We start from the raw sequence: 25,825 nt of genomic DNA on the forward strand, positions 1-25,825 counted from the left end.
AATGAAGCATATACAAAGATGGAAAGATAACAGATCATCATCAGAGAGTTTTCAGAGCCCTTCAACACAGAAGTAGAACCCTAGTGGATAACAGCAAGACCAAGGGTAAGACTACGCCTGGACGTAGCTGAGGTAGAGTAGTGCAGGAGGTCATTGGAGCTGAGTAGACAAAGGAACTGGGAAATTGGGGTATCTGAGCAAATATTAACATGTATGTTAAAGTCTTCCAGAATGAGGGAAGGAGTTGGATGGAAAGGAAGATTGTGAGCCAGGCACTGACTGAACCCACTAAGAAAGGAAGAAGAATGTCTGGGACTTGGTATGGAACAGCTATCAGAATCCAGACTGAGTGACAAATTTGGATTGAATGAGCCTCAAAGAATGAAAGGTTGCTAAGTGACATCACTGAAGGGAAAGTGTGAAAGTGGCAGTGGAGAGCTCTGATTTTACTGTCAAAACCAAGTTAAATCAGTGGGGTAGGAAAGTATAACCCGTACTAGAAAGGGTGAGGAGGGAAGTAATGTCATCGGAGGAGACCAGGTCTCAGTGAATGCCAAAGGGAAAGGTTTAAGATAAAACACGTTTCCTAATTATGGAGTGGGCTTCCAGATGGCACGGTGGGAGGGGTGGGCAGATCTGCAGTGGGACATTAGAGGGGCAGAGTTAAAGGAGGTCAGACAGCTGAGAGTGGGGAGCTGGGCTAGTTCTTTGGCATCCAGGGTTCACGGATTTCTATGACTGCTAAGATGCTGAAGAAGTAGTCCTCTGTGTATTGCTTCCGTGCTAGGATTCATTCAGACCAAGGAAAAGAATTTAAGAGCAAGTTACTCAAGGAGATGTTGGCTTGGACAAGAATCAAAAAGGCCAGAACCATGCCTTACTTCCTTCAAGATCTGTAGTCTGAGCATGTTAATCAAAGGCTGCCGAGCATGCATAGACCCCCGAGGCCAGAATAAAAGGCTCAGGGGTATTAACATGAGAAGCCAAGGTACTTCAGACACATAACCCTTTTGACACTTCTTTGGCAGAGCTCTCTCTGAAATGGGTTTGGGGGCACAGAATCCCCATAAGGGAATTAAACAGTTACTAGGATAAAATTCTCTTTACTTAATGACTGTGATTTCGAGTTAAGCTATTACCAATTATCTCTAAGGGCTTCCCTTGTGAATAACCAATCATGACTCAGCATTGGGCAACATGACTTCTGAAAAGTACCATAAATAATCTTTTTGCAACAAAACCAAACATAGATTAAATAAGTTAAATAATCAGATACTACCAATATAGGTTAGACAAACAGAACTGATTTCTTTATAGCCAGAAAAGAGATTTTTATTGAGGAAAGAAATCCTATTCTCAGGTTTATTTAATCGGTGTTTGTTCTCTGGGATATGTAGTTTCTCTGGACAATTTTCATCAGCAAATGCCAATAGGCTTTCTTTCAACTACAGGGCTTTTAAAAAATGTCCTGCTGTTGTCAGATTGTCATCTTTCTTATAAAGCATTGTTGCCCGTGGCCTGACCCCTAGGAGTGACTGTCATCAATCAGAATCAATGAGAAGGGGGCAGCTAGGTGGCACAGTGGATAAAGCACTGGCCCTGAATTCAGGAAGACCTGAGTTCAAATGTGACCTCAGACACTTGACACTAGCTGTGTGACCCTGGGCAAGTCACTTAACCCTCACTGCCCCACAAAACAAAACAAAGAATCAATCAGAAGTTGCAAAGATGGGTTGTATCTCAACTTTGCCAGGCTAGCCAGTTGTGGGGTTTATCTTCAATATGACTGCCCCATTTCTTTTCCCTTCCAACAATCTTCCATTCTATTTCCTCTGTACACTATCCAAGCTTCTAGTCTTCCCCACTCTGAGTTGGGTATAAGCCCCTCATGGTAGTTATAACCTAGCCTTTAGCTGGGCACCCACAGCAGAGGCTGCACAGATGCCATTAGGAAAATACCCCTCCCCCCAAAAATACCTACTCCCTGCCCCCAGAACACTTCACGGGAGAGGTAGGCATCTATTGAAGGTAAGTTCTGTGACCTGGGGCAGTGACAAGTGAGTAAGAACCTCACCTTGCCTCTTAGGGCAGAGTACATACCACCCTATGAGCAGGATGGGCTGGGATCTGCACAGCAGATCTTGTTTCATTACCTTTTCCCCCAGACCCACTCTTTTTCTAAACTTCTCTCTTACAGCTGAGAGTACCACCATCTTTTCAATCCCCGAGGTTCTCAACATCAATGCATTCTTGGTCTCCACAGATCCAAAAGAGTTGCCAAATCTTATTGTTTCTACCTCCTTATTGCTCTCAAATCTGTCTCCTCTCCTATAGCCATCATCTCAGTTCCAGTCTTCATCACCTGTCACTCGAGCTACAAAAACATCCTAATTGGTCTCTCTGCTTCAAGCTTTTCCCCTCTGCAATCTATGCCCTACACAGATGAGTTTCCTAAAGCACAACCCTAGCCACGTCACTCCCTTAATCGATAAGTTTTAGTGCCTCCCAACTTTCCCAAAGATGAAATATTATTTCATCTTTAAGTCATCTTTTTAAAATGTCTATTTTTGGTGGACATATAACATACTTCATAAATAAATGCATAAATATTTGATGTGTTTTCTCAAAAACTTTTTACTGATGTAGTACATGATCCAAAAAAGCTTGTAGACCATCATTTAAAGGAAGAATGGAGACACTAGACATATTTGAGTCCCTTAAAATATACTGAAGTTATTTTCTTCACAATTCAATTCAACAAATTTATAACTGATAATGCCCTTCAAGATAGGTTTAGGAAGCTATGACTTACTCAGTGGAATAGGATGGCTAAAATTTGTTACTTCTTTCTGATCTAGAAAAGTGTATTAGTAAGCAAGATTTTAAAAAAGTATCTTTTGGGGCAGCTAGGTGGCGCAGTGGATAAAGCACCAGCTCTGGATTCAGGAGGACCTGAATTCAAATCCAGCCTCAGACACTTGACACTTACTAGCTGTGTGACCCTGGGCAAGTCACTTAACCCTCACTGCCCCACAAAAAAAAAGAGTATCTTTTTTTCAAGGCCCGATTCAAATAAAAGGCTCCAATCATTCCTTTATACTAAATGATTCCTGGTAACTGTGAAAACTTCCCAGTTTTGATTGTCATTCAACCTGAAGGTACAGAGTTCAAAATGATGCAAAATCTGTGTAAAAATATGCAACAGAAGTGAAGTAAACTATAAAATGTAGGTAGTATCTTAAAAACAGTGTTCCATGCAGTCTTTGCAAAACAGATTTTATTTTAGATTTTCTTCCATTTCTAAGGGATATAAAAAGATGACATAAACTTCATGATCTTCCAGGTAACCTAATAAATATTAGCAAAATCTATAAATTAGTCACTCAATAGTAGCATACAGAAATGACTAATTGCACGTGTTATCTTATTTAATAAGTTATGACCAAGAAACCAAATGTTACTTAACAGCAATAATAGCTCATCCACAGAACTTTAGTTTACAAAGTACTTCCTTCACAAAATCATAACCTGATCAAATCAGACATGGAGTTAGAAAGGACTACAGAGATCTTCTTAGACTCTAAATAGCTATAAAGAGATGATCATAAATAAAATATTTTTATGGTTTCTGGCCCTCGCACCCTGCTTACACAGGTATTTTCAAACCTTTCACTTTGTTCTGTTTTCTAACAGCTAGCTTCTTTCAAGCTAACCCAGGAGCCCATCTTGGATAGTTGTTAACTCTATCAGAACATGAATCATCAGAGATTGGGAACTATTTTTACTCCTGCTATTCATAAGAAAGGATTAAAGATTGTGTATCTTTATATCTGCCTTGGTAAATATAAATAGTACACCATGCAGCCTTGGTACTAATAGGTTAGTGGGGGAGGGGGAGGAATATCACAGATGTGTTTCAAGAAGAATGATTAAAAAACTGTGAAGGTCTAGAATGAGAATTAGAGGAGAGAGTCTTAAGGAGAAAGTAAGAACAAATTAAAAAAAAAGAATTTGTAAATTGAAATCTACCAGAAGGTTTTCATTCCCATTACCTTAGTAGAGGCCTCTCCTTTCCCCTTATACATCCATTGCTTCTAACCTATGTATCCCCACTAGTAGATTCCATACACTGGTATGTCCTCTAATGTCATATGTAAAGATAGCAGCTCCCTCTCCTTAATTCTCACCAGGATTTACTGGAATATCATCGCAGCTTTGTCTTTTTCTTGAATATACCCATTTGCATCTCTACTCCTGAAAAGAGGAACTTAAAATTTAATCCAAATTATACAACTATTTTTGTAAGATGGTGATATTTCATTCACTGGCTTGATGATGGTGAGTATTCCTGGACCTTGCACATGTGGCCAGTTTTCTGCAAGTTAAAGAGGCTATCAAATTATTAGGCTCTTCAGTTTTTTTTTAAAAGAGTGCAGAGTAAATAACAATCATAAAATAAAGAGGGCTTCTTTAACATACTGGAAATGGACCTGGTAATTTCTAAATATCCTTTCCTATTTTATGATATATGTTCTTTATGTTTAGTCAAATAATACTTTGTAACAATGTTATTTGCCTAAAATGTATATAATGATGATTTTCATACATCTGATTCTTCTCCTTCAAGGTTCCCATTTACAGGATTTAAATTATAGGCCTAGAATAGGAAGGGTCTTATTTTCTCTGTGAAAAACCCTTTCACGGACATGAAGACAAAGACAAATATATCTATGTATACATATGTGTATGTATACGTGTACATTTGTATTTTTAAAGAGACCACATTTATGTATGTATATAAAACTCATATGAGTATGATATAAATCATAAAGGCTAGTTGTTATCTGAGTGTGTGTATGTATATGTGCACATTTGTATTTTTAAAGAGACCACGTTTATGTATATATATTTAAAACTCATATGTGTATGATATAGATCATAAAGGCTAGTTGTTATCTGAGTGTGTGTGTATGTATGTGTGTACATTTGTATTTTTAAAGAGACCACATTTATGTATATATATAAAACTCATATGTGTATGATATAGATCATAAAGGCTAGTTGTTATCTGAGTGTGTGTGTATGTATGCATATACATATATGTATGTGTATGTATATATACTGGGTATACACACACACACACACACACTCAGATAACAACCAGCATTTATAGGCTCTATTATATACTTTTACAATCCCTTGTCTTCTTAACCTATTTGTACCACAGATCCCTTTACAGAATGTTTTTAGATACATTAAATACATAGGATTACAAAAGAAACAAGTTAAAAAACAAGTTTGTAGACTTCAGGTTAAGAAGCACTGTTTTAGACAAACCTTGTATATATCTTGTCTTCTCTATAAGATTTGTTAGTCAATTAGCATTTAGTATGAGTTTACCGCTTGCCAGGCACTGACCTAAGCCAGGCTGTTCATATTCTAAGGAGGGAGATAATAAGCAAATAGCTGAGTATGGATGAAATACTTCCAGTGGAGCCAGAAGGTAGTCTGAGGGCAGAAGGCAGCTGAGGAGCAGGGAGTGACGTGGGAGTCACTAGCAAGAAAGGTTTCCTGGAGAAGGTAGGATTAGATCTGCGCTCTGAAGGGAACCAGGGAACCTAAGAGGCAGAGGTGAGAAGGAAGCCCATTATAAGCATGGAGAATTCATGTGCCATTGAAAAGGCATGAAGACAGGGGTTGCAGTACTACATGTGTGAAGAATAGCAGGCAGCGTCTGTAGCTGGATCCTGGAGTGCATGAAGGAGAGTATACTGGGAAGACCACAGCAAGTTAAAATGAGGCCAGATTGTAAAGGGCCAGAGAAGCCAAACAAAGGACTCTCTCTTTGGTATGGGAGGAAATGGAACCACTGGAGTCTACTGAGTGAGAGGGGTAGTGTGGTCAGACCTGGCAGCTTAGTGGAAGATGGACTGGTGGAATGGAGACCAATCAGAAGGCTACTACAATTATCCAGGTAAGGGATAATGAGGGACTGAACGACAACAGTGGTTGTGTGAACAGAGAGAAGAGGACATATGCAAAAAATGTAGAGAAAGACATTTCTCAAATTTATACAGAACTGAGTTAAATTTATAATAAATACAAGTCATTCCCCAATTAATAAACGGTCAAAGGATATAAACAGGTGATTTTCAAATAAAGAAATCAAAGTTCAAAAACACTATTGATTAGAGAAATGAAAATTAAAACAATTCTGAGGTACCACCTCATACCTATCAGAGTGGCTAATATGACAAAAACGGAAAACTTTGGATTTTTGGAGGGGATGTAGGAAAACTGGGACACTAATCCAATGTTGGTGGAGTTGTGAACTGAGCCAACCGTTCTGGAGAGCAATTTGGAACTATGCCCAAAGGACTATAAAGCTGTGCATACCCTTTGATCCAGCAATACTACTGCCAGGTCTATGTTGCAAAAACATCTAAAAAGGGGAAAATATTACAAATATAAAGGGAAAATATTACAAAAATATTTATAGCAGCTCTTTTTGGACGGCTAGGAATTGGAAATCAAAGGAATGCTGATCAATTGGGGAATGGCTAAATGAGCTGTGCTATAAGATTGTAATGGAATATTATTGTACTGTAAGAAATGACAAGCAGGATCATTTCAGAAAAGCCTGGAAAGACTTACATGAACTGATACATAGTGAAATAAACATAACCAAGAGAACATTGTACACAGTAACAGCAATATTGTTCAAGGAAGAATTGTGAATGACTTAGCTATTCTCAGCAATAAAAGGATCCAAGACAACCCCAAAGGACTAATGATCAAGCATACTATCCACCTCCAGAGGAAGAACTAATATCAACTGCATACAGACCAAACACGCTATTTTCACTTTTTTTTCTTTTGAGTCTTCTTGTACAAAATGACTAATACAGAAACATTTTACACAATTTCACATATATACTCTATATCTGATTGCTTACCATCAGGGCGGGGGGGAGGGGAGAGATAGAATTTGGCAATCAAATTTTTAAATAAAAATGTTTAAAAATTGATAAAAAAAGCAATATAGAGAAAGAAGTTACAAGGTTTTATATATGAGGTAGCAAAAGTAAGCTGAGTATTATGTCAAGATTTATAGCCTGGGTGACTGGGTGGATGGTGATATCCTTGATAGCAATACAGAACTTTGGAAGAGAGGGAAAATTTGGTGGGAAGGGTAATGAGTTATATTTTGGACATGTTGAGTTTGAAATGCCTATAAAGATCCAGTTCAAGATATATAGGAGGAATTGGTGATATGGGGTTGGTGCTCAGAAGAAAGTGAGAAACTAGGGCTAAATATATAGATCTGACAAAAATAATGTGCATAGAGAGAAATGAATCCAGGAGGGCTGATGAGATTATCAAGCAAGATGGTATAGTGGGAAAAGAGAAGAGGGTCTAGGTCCAGAGCCTTTAATAACTCTGATGGTGAGTGAGCAAGACAGGAACAAAGAACCAACAAAAGAAACTAAGAAGGAGCAGTCAGTCAGATAAGAGGAGAACCCAAAGAGCAGAGTCATGAAAACCCAGGGAGCAAAGAGCAACCATAAGGAAGTGATCAATAGCATCAAATGCTATAAAGAGCATTTAGTGGGATCTCTTATCAAATATCATTTGGAAGCAATAAAATCAATAAAATGAACCCTGAATGACAATGATAGAACGAAAAGCTTAAGAACTAAAGTACTTCCATGTGTCCTTAAGTCCTTTTAAAATGTTTTACTGCTCGGTGAAAAACAGAGGCCATTTCAGCAGAGCCACCAGAATAACCATGAAGACCACAGGTATGCTAATTATCATTCTTATTACAAATAGAATCATGAAATGGGGATCTGTAAAAAAAACCCAAAAAACTAAATTTGTTTTATCTGACTGACTCTGTAGGACTTAGCCTTATATCATAGAGAACTAGGGTTGTGGTTTTCCAAATGGCATTGGAAGTCTGATTCTTGCCAGCTCTCGAAATTAGGTACAAGGACATCTTTAGCATTTATAGAGCAATGTATAATGTTTCACAATCATTTAGCAGTTAATCTTATGGAGTAAGTAGTTGAAATGACCATTTTATAAGTGAAGAAACTGAAGCAATGAATGTGGTTATGTCATCTGCTCTAAACCATCACAAAAAAAGTCATCAGCATTACTGAGATTATGATCTGGTCTTCCCAATTCCTAATCCGATGCAAAAAATCAAGAATTTAACTAAAAGAAATCTTATAAACCCTTAAAAATGCTATGTGTGTTTGTATACATGAATAGAGGGAGGTGAATCATCTTTGGATGACCTCATTTTTCCTCTCTAAAGAAAACAACAACAACAACAGTTCAAACTCTGTACAAACAACTGAAGAAAATTATAGTGGTTTCTCTTACGTAAGAGACCGCAATAACAAAGGCCCTTTCAGATGACTAAGAAGTAGTCTTTGGTTAATTATAGCAGGTGATAGGACCTAATTTTCAACACTAGGACGAAATCATTCACTTCACTAAATAGGACTGGCATGGCTTAATATTCATTATCTTTTCGATTTAGACACTTTGGCCCAGACAAGTAGTTAAATCACCCAAAATGGAGTTCTTTGGACATATTGCTGACAGGTATTCTTCTCTCAATGATAATGGCCAACTAAGAATCTATTAAGGTTTTTAAAAAATATCTTCCCTTGGAGATATTTAATTGTTTTGCAACTCAATTGTCTTGAATAATTTAGATGTTTAATAATAGAGGGCTGAACTCCATGAATCTTTAACCTTTAGAATTATGTAATTTACTTAAAAATCGGAAAAAATTCCTTTAAACAATGCACTTGGGAGCAACTAGGTGGTGCAGTGGATAGAGCGCTGGCCCTGGATTCAGGAGGACCTGAGTTCAAATCAGGCTTCAGACACTTGACACTAACTGTGTGACCCTAGGCAAGTCACTTAACCCTCATTGTCCTGCCCCTCTAAAAAAAAACAACACAACAACAACAACCCTTCCCACACACAAAAAAACCCAAACCAAATAGGCAAGCTTAGAAGAGAAGAGGATTTCAGTGGCAATATAATGTTTAGTTTTAACCATGTTGAGTTTAACATGTCTCTGGAGCCTCCAGTTCAAAACATCCAAAAGTTGACTGGAGTTGTGGCATTGGAGCTCAGGGGAGAGGAGCTAGGGATCTGTCTGTCTATCTATCCATTTATCTATCTAACTATGAGTCAACTGCATAGAGATGATAGCTAAACTCATGGAAGCTGATGAGGTTACTAAGAAAAATGATAGAAACAGACAAGAAGGTTCAGGATAGAACTTTGGAGAATAGTTAAGGGCTATGATGTGAAGGATGTATTAGTAAAGGAGACTGAGGAGTTGTCAACCAGGTAGGAAAATCAGGAGGGAAGAGTGTCACAACATATCTCTTTCCTTCACATCTTCCATACAACTAGTTGCCAATAGTCCACGATAACACCTATATCCATCTTTTGCCTCTCATTCTCCACTGCCACCACCCTTGTCCTAGCTCTCATCTCTTCTCATCTGGACTACTATAACATATCCTGTATACCTTCTCTCTCTCTTCATTGATAGATAGATAGATATGTACATATGTATGTGTATACATCATATATATAAATGTCCACATATACCATACATCTTCCAGACTCTAAACTTTTCCAGTTACTCTTCCACATTGCTACCTAAACAACTTTCCTAATATTCTGCTCTGATCATGTCACTCCTCCACTTAAAAAACATCAGTGGCTCCCCATTACCAGAGGACTAGTCCAGTTCTTTCATTTGACAGATAAAAAACACTAAGACTCACAAGGGTGATGTGATATTTCAGGTCACGTAGGTGGTAAGTTTCAGAAGCAAGATTTTAATAATAATAAAATAGCTAACTTTATATATTATATTAATACAACATTTAGAATGCTTACTATGTTCCAAGCTCTGTGCTTTGTGCTTGACAAATATTCTCTCATTTGATCCTCACAAAGACCCTAGGAGGTAGGTTATTATTCCCATTGTGTGGCTTAGGAAGCTGAGGCAAACAGAAGTTAAGTGATTTGACAGCTGATGTCTGAGGCCAGATTTAAACTCAAGCACTCCTGATTTTGAATTCTCAGATTTGAACTCAGGTCCTCTGCCTCCAGAGCCTGCCACTCTCTATTATTCTCTCCTGATTTTTGTTGACATTATATGTAAGTACAGATTATTTTTGTGGATTTATTTTCTTTCTTGTTACTTTACTACTCAATTAGTTCTTCGTTATTTCTCAAGGGCTTTCAAAATAAACCATTGTACTTGGCAAATAGGGGCCCTTTTATCTCCATTTAAAAAGTGGCTATATCTGTCATTCCTATTACTTTTCTTATAGCTGGAGCCAGCACTTCTGGGACTATGTCCAATGACCTTGGGGAGAGAGGACATCATTGCTTTGTTTCTATACCGACTGGGGATGCTTCTTGTCTTTATCTATTCCAATAATGCTAACTATTAGATTTAGCTACATGCTTTCTTTCCCTTGTACTAAAGAAGGGTTTTTCCATGCCTACGGCCTTTAGGGTTTTTAACTTGTCATTTTAATTTGAAGCCAACATTCTATTCTATTAAGATCTTTTTGACTTGTGATTTTAATCTCCCACCATATGTACTATCCCTTTCTCTTTTGTGTCTGCAAATTTGGTCTGTAAGCTTTCCACATCTGTCTTCAAGTTGTATAATTATAATGCCAATGACTAAAATGTGCATTTCCCTCTATAAAGCAAGATTTAAAGTATTGTTCACTTTATATACCCAGGTAGGCAAAAAAAAAAAAGAAAGAAAGAAAAAAGAAAGAAAGGAAAACAATGTTGCAAGGCTCCCCTACAAACCTATTTGCTAGCACAACACAACTTTACATTCCAAAGCCAGAGACAAGAGACAGGGAATAATGAATATTAGCGATGATTCCTGTGATCCTTGTCTATGCTGTTCTGGGCTGCACCTTGGTACAGAGACTTTATAATAGTTTTGTCTATGGTTGGGAATAATGCCCTAGAGAGGACTTAGTGTTTTCAATTCAAATTTAAAGTCTATACTATTGCAATTAAGTTGAAAAAAAGGTTAAACTGTATCCTATAAGGTATCAGTGTGTTAAAACTATGGTTTTAATAAAAATTATGCTCGTGTAGCTGCAATTAAATGTACACATTGGTTAAAATTAGTATTGTTTGACTTAAAATAGTATAGGTTGATTACTCTGATGCCTCCTGGTGGCATGGAGGTGACCTTGCATTCCTGAAGATGTTGCCAGCAGAGCACAAGCTAAGGCAGCTCCTACCAAATTGGAGAGCTTCCAATTCACACTTGGTGATGGACTATGTGTCTGCTGCCTGAGGACCAGTCTTGCAAAATTCTGAAAGGCTCATCGCCAGGTTGGCCACATGATTTTCAACACAGAAATTCTGGAAGATAATTTACTAATCAGTGTCAGTGGAAGGAGCATACACAATAAAAATATCATGGATCCCTGAAGTTTTTTGTTGGGCATGAATATCTATTAACTGGTCCCTAAAAAAATGAACTGCTAATGAAAAGTAACTTCTTATGTCCCAACTAGAATAATTGTCCCTCCCTTTCTTTTGCTTTAAAGAACCAACGTTTAGGTCATCCTGATAATCCATTTCCATTCCCTTTTCTTGGTGTTCTTTTACAGAACACTTTTTAAGGGTTCTCACATATTGCACAGATGGATATGAAGTATTTCCCTGGGACGTCTTGCTTAGTAAAACTGATTCTTATCCACCTTTCAAGATAACAGACCAGGAACAGAGAAATAAAGAAAAAAACCCCAACCCCATAGAGAAATTGAGTCTGTATCTAAGGAAAATAACTAACTGAATGGATGTTAATTGAGTTCCAACACAGTAACAGAGTCCACATTTGAACCCAGACCCTTACTCCAGATCTAACATTCTTTCTTCTGTACTGTGCTTCCTCCCAAACAATTTTTGGCCAAGGCTAAGTCCATGTAATTGACTTGAAATTAAAGTATATGCCTGAAGAGAAAGTTTGTGTCTTAAAAGAAGCTTTGCAAAATGAAAATATTTTTCAACTAATGACTGGGATTTATTTGTTCTGTTCTATCCATTATTTGCAACACAGTCTCTGCAATCTTAACAGTAAAACTCCACTGTCATACAATGTTATTCTTCTGACAAACATGAATCTTCTTTCCCTTGTTAGCTTTGTTTTTATTTACTTCCTATTTATGTTACCGGCATAAAAAAGATGCTTGCAAAAGGTCCAAGAACAGAGTGTCTCAGTAAATTCATACCCCTTTTAGAAACACACTAGGTCATTCTGTTGATGTAATATAATTAGTAACGACTGTCTTAAAAAAACATTTAGATAAAGAGCTGGTGTTATTGTTTTAAAAAAATAAAATACTTTAAAGCTCTCTCTCTGACTGAAAAATCTAACTTAATGGGCCATGAGCATTGGCTATAATCACTCTAATCTAAATATAAGGGAAAACATTTGTGGAAGCTAAATGGGAAAATTAAATACTGGTTTCATTTATACTATTAAAATCCATGGATAGAAATACATTCATATTTTAAATATGGTGACCCTCATTGTGTGTGTGTGTGTGTGTGTGTGTGTGTGTGTGTGTGTGTGTACGCGCACGCGAATGGTCTAACATTTTCCCTTTATTTAGGAGGTAGAATTAATTCAATGTTCTTACCTCTCCACGGGTACAGGGAAAGGGACTGGAGTATCTTGAAGTACAAATGGCTCCTTTCTCAAAAACATCATCTTCTAGGCCAAAGGTAGCAGAGCAGTTGGCGGCAAAATACTTGTAAGGTTTCCAAGTTTTCCCAAAATCTTGTGATCGCTCTAGAACCATGACTGCCGGTCTGGGTGACTTAAACACCATAATCAAGTGAGTGAAATAGAATGCAGTCTCAAGGTCCAGCTGGATCTTCTCCCTGTGAGCATCTTCAGCTGACTGCCACCAAGTACGAGGAAACCGGAAGGATGAGTCGGCCATGGAGGAGGGCGGGTGAGCCAGGTGAGGGTGCGCAGCATTGCACTTGTCACACTTGGGCGGCCTGCAAGTCAGGTCAGTATTCTCACTGTAGGAGCAGTACAGCTCCGTGGAGTTCCGGCCACAGGTAGTATCTGCCCAGAGTCTCCTCCCAAGAGCCAAATTTCCCATCCGAGGGTTACATGCCTTTTCACAGTGGGAACTGACTCCAGTTACACCACTCAGTCCTAGGAAGAGGAATAGGGCACATGTTATTTGAAACCAACCCATCTAGAAAGCTGTTCTACTAACCCAGTAAATTTACAGGGGGCAACATCAGCTGGTCTCATACGTGAGTCAAAGGAAAATACCATCCAACAGGAGCTGGCAGAGTGCCCTGCATTTCCTCTACGTGCTTTGTTTTGATGTTCAGAGGTAAAACTTAGCTCAAGAGAAAAAAAGCCTTGGGTGGGGGTAAGGGTGGAGGGTTGAGAAGGGGAGAGAGAGGAAGGAAGGAGGATGAGAGTTATTGGCCTTAATCCAGTCCCCTGGCCTCCTTTATATTTGACCTATCATTCTTCACCATCAAAGTCCCTTTAAATTGGATATCACAAGAGAGATTATACCATTTCACAAAAGTAATTTAGTCATTCAAATACAGTGATGCATTCACATACATTAGAACAAAGCACTGTCAAGCGAGTCTGGGTGAATGACTCAGAGGAAACATGGAACCTTTCCCGCAATTTTATCCAATGAAAGGATCAATTTCTAAGCAGGAACAATATTTGGATGCTTAGAAATGAAACCGGCAAGGAGACCTCCTTTAGGGATGCAAAGAAAAAGCTACAGACAGCTTGGACTTAAAAGTATCTCTAATCAAGTAAATACACAACTGAGGAAAAAGGTGATAAGCTGCCAAATGGTAGAAAATCTTATTTTACATGCTGCTGTCATGTCCTTCAACCTCTTTAATGCCTGTTTGCTTTATGGGAGAAAGTTTATAGATTGGCAGCCTCTGCCATCATCTCTAAACATTATCTTTAAAATTAAAACACCTTCTTAAAGAAACACAACTATATCTGATCAACTGTTCAATATATTTTAATGTTTGACAATTACTTAGAACTAAAATGAAAATCAATTGCTACAATTCACTTTTTTTGTTTTGTTTTGTTTTTTTGGTGAGGCAATTGGGGTTAAGTGACTTGCCCAGGGTCACACAGCTAGTAAGTGTTAAGTGTCTGAGGCTGGATTTGAACTCAGGTACTCTTGACTCCAGGGCCGGTGCTCTATCCACTGCTCCACCTAGCTGCCCCTATAATTCACTTTTAACTATATCTTTTTTGGGGGGGGGTGGGGGGCTGGGCAATGAGGGTTAAGTGACTTGCCCAGGGTCACATAGCTAGTAAGTGTCAAGTGTCTGAGGCCTCACTGGAACTCAGAGCCAGTGCTTTATCCACTGTGCCACCTAGCTGCCCCCTTTAACTATATTTTATACTCCTTTAAATTAAGTTTGTTATCCTGAATATACTACACTTTAAGCAAATAAACAAAAGGATCTATTTTTTAAATATTAGACTGATTATAAAGAAAAGAAAATAGGAACAGTATGAAATAGAAAAAGGAACTCAGAGCCTAAATTCTAACTAATTCAATGTTTGTGTTTCTGATAGTATCTCTATTCTATTATTATCTCGTCACATAAGGCAGTCAAATGACACTGTACACTAAAGTTGGCAGACTTTTGATTCCCTATGATCACCACAAACTTCTTCAGGCATCTCTGCACCAAAAATAAAGGACTTCCCTGGGCCCATTTGTAATGTAAGTGTCTTATTAAGTTTGGTAGCAGCCCTGCACTCTCTTTGCCAACACTCTGATCCCCAGTGGCTACAGTTAGTTATGGACAGGTATGCACACAAATATACATCATTCTATGACTCACCTGTACATCTCAGGAAAAACCATATACTGCCTGTACAAGTATTCCTGTCTTGAAACACTTGCCTTGTGGTATTTATTTACAACCTTTTGATTGCTTGAATACTTTTGCCATAATATGGCCTGAAAAAAAGAAAGGTTTATTGAAGTTCATTTTGTGGTTGTGTATTGTATATGAAAAGGCTGGTTTTGGAAGTAGAAAAAAGAGCAAAACCATGAAATGCTCCGTGGAAAAATACAGAATTGCAATGCCCCTGAACTAACAGCCCATATAAACAAGGGACATCACATTATGTTAGCCAGTTGACCCAGAGGGCATTTAGGTGGTGCAGTGGTTAGAACACCGTCCCTGGAGTCAGGAGGACCTGAGTTCAAATGTGACCTCACACACTCAGTAGCTGTGTGACCCTGTGCAAGTCACTTGACCCTGTGTGCCTCAGGGTCCTCATTTGTCAAATGAGCTGGAGAAGGAAAGGGCAAACCACTACAGTATCTTTGCCAAGAAAACCCCAAATGGGGTAGAAAGAGTCAAACACAACTGAAAGGACTGAACAACAATAAAACGGACAGAGTACTTAGAGATCTTTGATAAATAGGTAATCCAAGTATTTGGATTATGAAGTGGACTGGATCAAGACTGGGGGTGGGGAGGGGAAGAGAAGTCTGCTAAAACTAGTTTCCTGGAGTACAAGCCATTCTTATCTATGCAGCATGATAAAAGTCAAAACACAACCCTAGAAATGATGGTAGGGGAAGTGACCTGTCCCTCTACTTAAAATCCTCTCCCCCTACCCTTGCTAAGGAGTTATGCATACAAGCAATGGGGATGTGGCTCTTAAATGCCAAGGACTGAAACTTTCATTTCTCCCTAGTCCTCCGAATTGTACCGACGCCTTTTTGGAAGGCAGGTACCCAAGAAGGACGCGGCGAAAGAGAACTTGCAAAGAAGGCTCCCTAGGAACGGTTAACAGCAAGCTGGGCGCAGGTGGCCAAGGAACAGCTTGGGCAGGGGTGAGGAGGCTAACGATGGGGGCGGGGGAGGGGGCATCTGACGCCGCGTCGGCCTGCTGTCCAGTCTCCGGGGCAGGTAGCTGCTACCGCCTCCGCCCTCCCGCAGAGCCTCCTCGGGGTACCAATTCTCTGGGCACGGCCAGCCCACTCAGCTTCCCTAAGAAGCTCTGTGCAAACATACGGAGAGAGCTCCATCACATCCCCAGCGCAGGGGGCGCACGGAACACGGGCCCCTCCCGAGCAGGAGGGGGCCTCCCCGAGGCCCCCGGGGGAGGGAGGCTCCCCACCTGGCTCCGAAGTGTCCGGCTGTCTGTAGTGAGCTGTCCGGGGAGCTAACGATCCGCTGACCCTGACCTAGCCCAACCCGCAGAAGCTCGGTGGCCACCTCTCCTTCTGCACCGCCGGCCGGGGATGGCGACCTTGGCTCCTTTGTTCCCTCCCCAAGTGGCTGGGCAATTTAAAAAGCCCGAGCCGGGAGGGAGAAGCGAGGCTGCAGAGCGGGCTGGCCGCCCCAGGAATACCCGGGGGGGGGGGGTCATGTTGAACCCGCCCGTCTCTACGGGAAGAACCGACCCCATTCTAAGCCGCCGCGGAGAAAGGAGCCCGGGGCTGGAGCAAGGCCACTGTTTTATCCTGGGCAGCGGGGCTCCTCCGCTCCCCGGGGCCCCGGGAGAGCCAGGGGCGGAGGGGAGCGGGGAGCGGGGAGCGGGGAGCGGGCGCCGACGCCACCCACCTGCGGCCACGGCCGAGCAGCCCCAGAAGAGCAGGAGGCGGGCGCAGCTGCCCATGGCCGGGCGCAGGCGGCGGGCGCGGGGCTCGTCTCCGTCTAGGGCGCCGGGATGCTGCGGCTCCCTCGGGCACGCCGCGGCAGCGGCTGGCGGGGCCCGGGCAGAGCGGGCGCTGCCCGGAGCATAGCCGAGCCGCCTCCCGCCCAGCGCCGGCCGTTCGCTCGCTCCTCGCTCCCTGGCCGCCGCCGCCGCCGCGGCCGCTGAACTTTCCGAGACCTTTCACTTCCCGGCCGCCGCCGCCGCCTGGGCGTCCCGCTCGCGTCCCGCCGCCTCCGCTTGCTGCTGCTCCCCAGGCTCCGTCTCGTCTTTCTCCATGGGCAGTTTCACGGGATGCATTTTTATTGCACCGACACCGCGGCGGCGCTCCGGTGCCAGCCCTCCTCCCCCTCCCGCCCGCCGTACCCCCACCCCTTCCTCCTGCCCGCCCCCCGGGCTTGACAGCCGGCCGTGCAGACGGTGCGGCCGAGCTCAGTACTGCAACCCAGAGAACCCCAGGCCGCGGCGGGGACGCTGGGGAGGGGGCTGCGGGGAGCCCGGGGCCACACGGCTCGCCAGCTCCTCCTCGCCTTCGTCCCTTCTGCCCCTCGGCCCCAGCACACCTACTCCCCAGCTTCGTCCGCTTCTCCGGCTTCCTACGCCCATCTTCCGACGTGGTCCCCCTCCCCCGTGACCCCCACCCTTGCCCTTCGGGACCCACGGGCCGCCCCCGGGAAGCTACCTGCCTTCCACCTTCTCCTGGTACATTCCTGAGAATCAGTTGACTCCCTCTCTGTCAGGTCAGGGCATGCTAAAGGGGCTTTAAAAAAAAGAAAGAACGAACGAAAAGCGAAACAAGAAACAGGCTAGAGCCACCTCATCACTTCCCCACAGCCTCTCCTTGGGTCAGGGACCCCGAACTCCTAAAAGTCTAATGGGCCCAGGCCACCTGGCAAGAAGAGTATCAAAGACAACGATGGAGACGGCCGAGCTTCACCGTACCCAGCCCAAGCCGGTTACACTCTAAGTGTGGACTGCTTAGGGGCACCTTAGCTCCACAACCACTCCCTGCATTAGCTTTGGGCTAACAAATAAAACAAATCCCGGGGCCAGGTGAAAGTCTGAAGGAATTGATCATTGTCAGAGGCAGGGGATGATCACTCCACGACCCTTCTAACCCCGGGATTCTACTCATCAGTAACACACTGTGTGCTCATGTGCAGCCACAGACCGCCAAAACACATCCAGAAATTCTGTACACTCAAGTACATAGCTTAGTATAGAATTCAGGACCAAAGCACAAAGGAGCTGGGACAGTAGCTGTATTGGGGGCATTATTTCTATGAACAAGTTTCTGGAAAATGACAAGAGGAATGTGGAAAGTAGCAACAGACTACAGATTTCAATAACGAATTATTGATTTAGTGCCTCTGAATATGTTCTGGAAAATTAAACAATTCACAAAAAACACCGTTTGGTTGTGTCTATTTGAATGTTTTTTTTTGGCACATTTAGGTAATTTACTATGACTCAGCTGGTGACATAGCAGGAATTTTATATCACCCAAGGGAATTGAGGGTGAGGTCAGGGCAATCCATTTGGGAAACGGTTACTTTATTCTATTGGCCAGCAGTGGCAAGAGAGTGGTGGGGAATGTGGGGCAGCAATACAATATGACAAGCTTTAAAACACAGAGCCATTTGGGATTTAAGGTACAAGCAAAATTTGGACATAAAACAAAATCTCACAGATACTTGACAGAGATGATCTCTCCCTTTAACAAGGAAACATCCTCCCCCTTCTAAAATTATTTATTACGCATGTTTGATTTGTAAAACCACTAAAGGCCTTAATACCAAAGTGAGGAGGCACAGAAAAGACAGGGAAATTCACTTCCACACTGTTCTAGACCCAATTCCACTATGCTTAGGCATAAGAATACCGTTTTTTTAAACTATGAATTTCTATAGCATTTATAATTTGTACCACACAATCATAAACATTTATTAAGCACCTACTATATGCTAGGCAATGTGCTAAAGCACTGGGGATACAAAATGAGGCGAAATATGGCCTCGGTCCTCAGGGAGCTCATGATCTAATGTGAGAGATGTTTGAAAAGGAGAAATAAGATCTATGGAGTGAATGTGGGTAAGAAATCAAGGATGATACAGAGAAGTCAAGGTTTCAAGACCAAGGAATTCTTCACATTCTATATCTTGTTGGCTTGACTTGAAAAGACTTAGGAATTTTAGACAGCCAATAAGCATTTATTAAGCAACCTACTATATGTCAGGCACTGCACTAAATGCTCAGGATACAAAGAAACACAAAAGTCCCTGCTCTGGAGGAGTTCAGAAGACTGTAAGCTTAATTGCAGTCACTGGTTTGAATCAAAGTTTTCCTTCCATTCTCTCACACCCCAAGTTGATGTAACCCATAGCCAGCTCCTGGATGAGACCTTTTCTGACCTTCCCACTCCTAATTTCTTTCTTTCTTTCTTTCTTTCTTTCTTTCTTTCTTTCTTTCTTTCTTTCTTTCTTTCTTTCTTTCTTTCTTTCTTTCTTTCTTTCTTTCTTTTTTTTTACAGGGCAATGAGTGTTAAAAGTGACTTGCCCAGGGTCACACAGCTAGTAAGTGTCAAGTGTCTGAGGCCAGATTTGAACTCAGGTCCTCCTAAATCCACTGCACCACCTAGCTGCCTCCAAAACCCACTCCTAATCTCTAATACCTCTTTGATCTCTCCTATGCATATTCTCATGCTCACTTCTCCAACTGTTATTTGCATACATGTCTCTTCTTCCTACAAAACTGAGGGTAAGAGACAATATCATTTTTCATAGAATCAAATGATTAGAGTTGGAAGGGACCATAGAAACCAACCAAACCATACCTCTCATTTAATAAATGAGTAAACCGAGGCCCACAGAGGTTAAGTCATCTGATCAAGCGCTGGTAGACCCAGTGCCTTATTTGACTATTAATAACTATTGAATAATCAACGAAACACTCATAAAAATTATTTGGCTGTATGATTGAGTTTCACATTGAAGAAATCACTCAGTGAAAGTTTAGCTAGGTTAACATTAGGAAAGAACGAGGGTCTCTGACTCCTAGAACTCTTTGAAGTCATGGATTCATATCAATGATGGACTCAGAAAGCTTCTCTTTGATGTGGTGAAAAGAATCATGGCTCTGCTACTTCTCCTGTGTGACGTCACTAATCTATTTTGCTTCTCTGTAAAATGGGGGATATTCTCTAGAGGAACGGTAAATATTAAATGAGATAATGTTTGTTAGGGCACTTTGTGACCACTCAAACCATTAAAAATGTAAATTATGAATCAATGGGAGAGCCCTGAAAAGTATACTTAACATTCAGGTATGGTAATATCTCATCACTTAACCGGAGTTCATTTATTCTCAATCAGGAACATGGCCAAGACCTAAAAGGAAGCAAAAGTAGCCTCCAAGTCAAGATCCGTAGAACACAGGCACTGTGCTAAAATAGTGCACTTCAATTGTAGGAGAGCCTCTAATTATAGTATCAACTCCCCTGTTTGTTCTTATTTTAGACACAATTCTAACAAACTTGCCTATCTTGTTATCCAGCCCACAGGAGAAGAGAAGCAATCAATTTAGAATAAATGAGAAGGAGCCTGCAAATGTGGACCCACTGAGAGCATTAAGAAATGACAGCAAAGAAGAAGATGGAAAACCTATAAAAAGACACAAGAACTCAGAAAGCATAGATAGCACCCTGAAGAATATATATGTCAATAACTCCTTGAGTATCACTGTGTCACTTTTATTGATCTACATAATGGATCACAGAAAGAACTAGAAAGCATCTTGGTCATGATCACCTCCCATCTCCTCCCCATGCTTGAGTACACTTCACAATATCTCTAAGAGATGGGCGCCCAGCCTCTGAACAAATCCAATTAGAGGGAAAGCAGTAGCTCATAATAACATTGGACATTTACAGCTGTGCTTTATGTCATACAAAGGGCTTTACATGCAATATCTCATTTGAACCTTCTAACAATAAGACAACTGGTGCAGTCCCTTACACTTCTGGACAAAATGCCTCCCCAAACTTCAATTGGTTGGTAATACTCTGTTCCTTGAGGCTATAAAGAATAAATCTACTCATTTTTCTATATGTTAGCTCTTCAAATATTATACAAAAGCTATTGAAGAATATAAGCTACTGAAGGCACTGACTTTTTTGTCTTTCGATGGATAAATAAATGGGATGAATCAATCAATAGACATTTAGGTACTTATTAAGTATTTACCATTTAGAGTGGGCACTTAATAAATACTTGTTGAATTGAATTGTGACTGGAGAAGTCTTCTCATCTTTCTGAACCTTTTAGCACATGACACAGTTTTCAATCAGTTTATCAGCCTATTCACAGTTCCACATTTGCACTCATATTAAGCAATGTTTCCCTTAAACTGTAGCAACCAGACTTGAACACGATACCCCAGAAGTGATCTGACTATTGGCTATTATCTCTAGTTTGGAACACATCTGTTAAGGCTGTATAGGATTACATTTGCTGAGGTGTGGGGGTGGGGCAGAGAAGAAGGGAGGAAAGTCATGTCTTACACCTTACACCAATAACTTAAGTAGCTTACAATCTGTGAGCTTTTTGAGATCCAGGGTTCTCTTTTGCTTTACTTTGTACCCCAAAGTGTTAGTCCCAGTGCCTGACAAATAGAGAGTTCTTAATCAATGTTTGCTGACCCAGTAAAATCCATATTCTTTACAAGTCAATAAATCTAAAAGCATTTAACAAATCTAAAAGTTCCTACTATGGGCCAGGCTGACACCAAGAAAGGCAAAGTACTATACTTGCTCTCAAGGAGCTCGACGATATGCAAACAACTATTTATAAGCAATATACATGCAGGATAATTTGGAAATAATCAACAGAGCATTGAGGAGGAATCACATGAATGATGTGATTTTGAGTCATCAAGAAATTGTTAAATTATGTTCAATATATGTTGTTTAATAAATATATATATAGGGGCAGCTAGGTGGTACAGTGGATAAAGCGCCAGCCCTGGTTTCAGGAGGACCTGAGTTCAAATCCGAACTCAGAACACTTGACACTAGCTGTGTGACTCTGGGCAAGTCACTTAACCCTCACTGCCCCGCAAAACAAAACAAAAACAATATATATAGTAGAGAGCATATAACATATTTAAGAAATATCCCTATCCCAAATGGTAAAATACTAACATTTCAAAGTATTAACACTTTAATAAAGTAACCATAAGTTATCTGAAAAATTCACTTATTTGGAAAACAATGCTGAATGAATGGGGTGTTCCAGGGAAAATAAGAAGACCAATAGTGCTGATATTTTAAGGATATATAGTATTCTTCTTTAGAAACACTGTTTTACCCTCACAATGTCCATCTGTGGGAAATGACAGGCACAGCTTTTATTTTACAGTCAGAGAAACTGATGTGCCAAACTATAATAACTAACAAAAACAAAACCAACCCATCATCAAGACCAAGGTTTCCAGACCTTCAATTCATTGTAGTGTTAATTTCCCCTGACCACTATTCTATAATTCTCTTGAGATGATATCTAGAGAGTCCAAAGCAGAGACTTTTCCCTTCTAATAATTCTATAGGCTTTCTTCTGTCTGGCCCATGCCCTTCACGGACTCTTTGGGAATACCATCTTGGGAATGTCCTTGAACTTCTGCCTAAGCCTCTTGCCACTGGCACTGTTTCTTATTCATAGTAGTGCTTTCTGGCTACAGCTGCTCATTCCTAGGAAGGGAGTGAGAGCCTTTGAAAAGACACGTGATTTGTCTGGTACAGTAACCAATACTTTTCTTATTTAAGGGGGAAAAAAGAAGCAGTACACACTCTTTCTTATTTAAATTAATTATATGGGGCATAGAACAGTTCAACAAATGAAAGGTGTTCTCTTGTATTACAGAGAGAGCTACTCTGAGAGGACTACGCTGAAACCATTTTAAACACTTCCTTTTTAAATACAGAACTGAGCTGAAACGGCTTCTGTAGGGGGTAGTTTCTTAGAATATTAATATTAGAAGAAGCCTCAGAGTTCATCTGTGCTAGGACCTCCATAAGCTGTTATCTCCCTCTTCAGCATTTTCTACGCATCATTATCCAGAATCTGCTCAAGCTGACATCTATAAAGTGCTTAAATTTGCAGAGGGTTTCACACGGCCATGCTTAAGGATCCCTGAAGCCAGCATTTAGCTACAAACTCAACGGACCACAAACTTCATCAAAAGCTATTCCCTGGGAAGTATTAAAAATGTACTTAAATTTTTTAATTTAATTTTTTGAACTAACAAAATCTGTTTTCTCTCCCTTCTAGCTCATTTTCACTGAAAAAAAGAAAAGCAAAACTCTGGTAAGAAATATGTATAGTCAAGCAAAACAAATTCCTTCATTGGCCATGTCCAAAAATATGTATATGCCTTATTCTGCACTGAGTCAATCACCTCTCTATTAGGAGGTGGGTAGGATGCTTCATCATTGGAATCTTGGTGAGTCATTGCATTGATCAGAGTTCTAAAGTCTTTCAAATTTGTCTTTACAGTGTTATTATTGTAGAAATTGTTTTCTGGTTCTGCTCACTTTACTGTGCATTAGATCATATGAGTTTTCCCAGGTTCCTCTGAAAATGCCCTATTTGTAATCTTTTAGCACAACAATATTTCATTATATCCATATGCCATAATTTGTTTAACCACACCCCAAGAAAATGAACATCCCCTTAGTTCCAGTTCTTTGCCACTACAAAAAGATTTACCATATATGTTTTTGTACAAATGGGTCCATTTCCTTTTTCTTTGATCTCTTTGGGGAGTCCTGGTGGTGGTATTGCTAGGTCCAAGGGTATGTACAGTTTAGTTTTAGTAACTTTTGGAGCATAGTTCCAAATTTCTTTCCAGAAAGGATGGACCAATTTGCCACTTCACCAACAGTGCATTAATGTGGCTTTTTTTTTGTAGTCCCTTCAACATTTTTCATTTTTTTTGGAAACTCTGTAAATCTTATGGATGAGTTGGAACCTCAGTGTTGTTTCTATTTACATTTTTCTATTAGTGATTTGGAACATTTTTCATTTAGTTGTTGATATCTTTATGCCACTGTGAAAAAATTATTTAAACATAAAGCCTATTAGGAAGACTAATACAATGGGCCACCAACTGTAGCTATCCCTTCTTCATCATTTAAAAGAGTCTGAATTTTATTGCAAATATTGGGTGGTCTATAAATATTGTAAATATTGAGAGTCTGTTAAAAAAAGCATAATTGTTTATTGCTACCACTTGTTAGCTTCCTATGGGTTAAAGAGATCAGCTGGCACTAAGACAAAAAAAATGTAAGACATGGTCCTTATTTTCTGCAACATTAAATAGCATGTATGTGTATGTGTGCCATGTGTATGTATTCATGTGTATGTGTTTGATCTTGGGACATGACCCCCCAAATGCACTCTTTTTGGCTCATATTGCCCCCCACCAGAGTTTATACTGGGAAAGCACTTGACATAACTCATGTCTAAATTTCAACAGATATGGGTAAAAAGGGTCCCCAGTTCCTGTACCATGGACTCAAGATAACAAATATATTTTTAGGATACTTAATAGGCTTTATTTTAACCTGACAGAAACTACACAAAATGCAAAAGACTCACAGGAGTCCAAAGCAAACAGAAAACATATAAAGGGATAAAAAATAGCCCATAAATAATCAACACAGTTTTTTTTTTTCTGACATGCTAGTGAGTCCTTTCCCACAATTACCCCTAGGCTTAGAGTGCCACCCTGTGGTTTGAACACCCCCGAAAAGTAAAATCCATTTGGGGCTACTGGATAATCAACCACCTTCCCATCAGGCCAGCACTGTCCAAATAACTCATTGTAAGAGCAGAGTACAAAGACCAGGTCCCTTACTCCTCTGTGTTGGCTTTTAATCCATTGCTGTTGCTCTGGGGGCCAGATACCAGAACACTTGAACTTGGAGTCACTTGTGAGTGAATTGCCAAGGTTAGTGGTGGCCATAACATTTCCCTTCACAGAGTCAAAGGCTAGATTACAGATTAATGGCCTCTTGGAAATCCATTCTTCTCTAAATAGGAGGCATGGGGATGTCACTGCCTAGGAATTCCTCAGGACATAGAAGCAAACTTAGGTTTATCTTTGTCATGTGCCCCTCTGAAGCAACCACTCAACCACTCATGGCTACACTCTCAGGATTTCGTTGGCAGACAAGTAGAAGAAAAAAAAAGCAAGAATTCCCCCAATCCGAAACGAGGATTCATTTTTACAAGCCACTAACGGTGACCAGAATTCTTTGATAAAAATCCATTCTCCCAAGGGTCTAAGCCAGGCAGAAGGAGGCAGTTGCTGTGAGTGAAATCAATACTCCAGGATGCATCCCAGAGGAGCTCCGACCAAGCAAAGTGCCTTGGAGGCAGTCCTACCCACCAGAACCTCATGAAGAGATGTCTTTTCCTCTTCACCACTAACAAAGGACATGTCCACCTTCTATAGGGAGACCCAATTTATAAAGTCTTAAACAAAGGCTCATTGCTTTCCAAGTTCATCTAGCTTACTGGGGACGCCCTTGCTACTCTTTCTTTTTTATACTCTATGTGGTTCTATACACACACATACACATAAAGACAAATACATATATGTAGCATGGAGGTGACTGAGGTTTCTCAAAGGTGATGCTAGCTGAGTGCAAGGTCTGGCAGTTTCTACCAAGGTGGGAAGACTTTATTTAGTACTCACCTGATGATGGACTGGGGGCTAGTTTGGTTCAATCTGGAGAGGTTCATCACCAAGTGGGTTACAGATAGACGGATTTGGTATCTAACAATACTCAAATATTGTCTAATAAATCATGAAGCGCTTCCTATTTGCATTAGTGGAGACTGCCTACAGCACTGAAATTATAGATTTTTTACTTCAAGGATTAAAGTACTAGAATATTGACACACATTCTCTCTCTCTCTCTCTCTCATACACACACACACACACACACACACACACACACACACACGATTTCTG

At 40.6% G+C, this 25,825-nt stretch overlaps 1 protein-coding gene across 3 annotated transcripts in view; it reads right to left on the reverse strand.

The window, feature by feature from the left end:
* NTN4 (netrin 4) overlaps window positions 1–25,825 on the reverse strand; it is a 243,612-nt gene that overhangs the window by 120,998 nt on the left and 96,789 nt on the right. For 2 of the 3 annotated variants that reach the window (XM_043968629.1, XM_043968628.1), the window contains exons 1-2: window positions 16,702–17,119; window positions 12,732–13,261 (exon numbers count right to left, since the gene is read on the reverse strand). In XM_043968629.1, coding sequence (XP_043824564.1) covers window positions 12,732–13,261; window positions 16,702–16,756 — 585 coding nt within the window. In that variant the 5' untranslated portion in view covers window positions 16,757–17,119. Of the gene's footprint in view, window positions 1–12,731; window positions 13,262–16,701; window positions 17,120–25,825 lie in introns of those variants that run through there. The other variant, XM_043968630.1, reaches the window with a different exon arrangement.

This window comes from Dromiciops gliroides, chromosome 5 (assembly GCF_019393635.1).
Source record: "Dromiciops gliroides isolate mDroGli1 chromosome 5, mDroGli1.pri, whole genome shotgun sequence".
Taxonomy (NCBI): domain Eukaryota; kingdom Metazoa; phylum Chordata; class Mammalia; order Microbiotheria; family Microbiotheriidae; genus Dromiciops; species Dromiciops gliroides.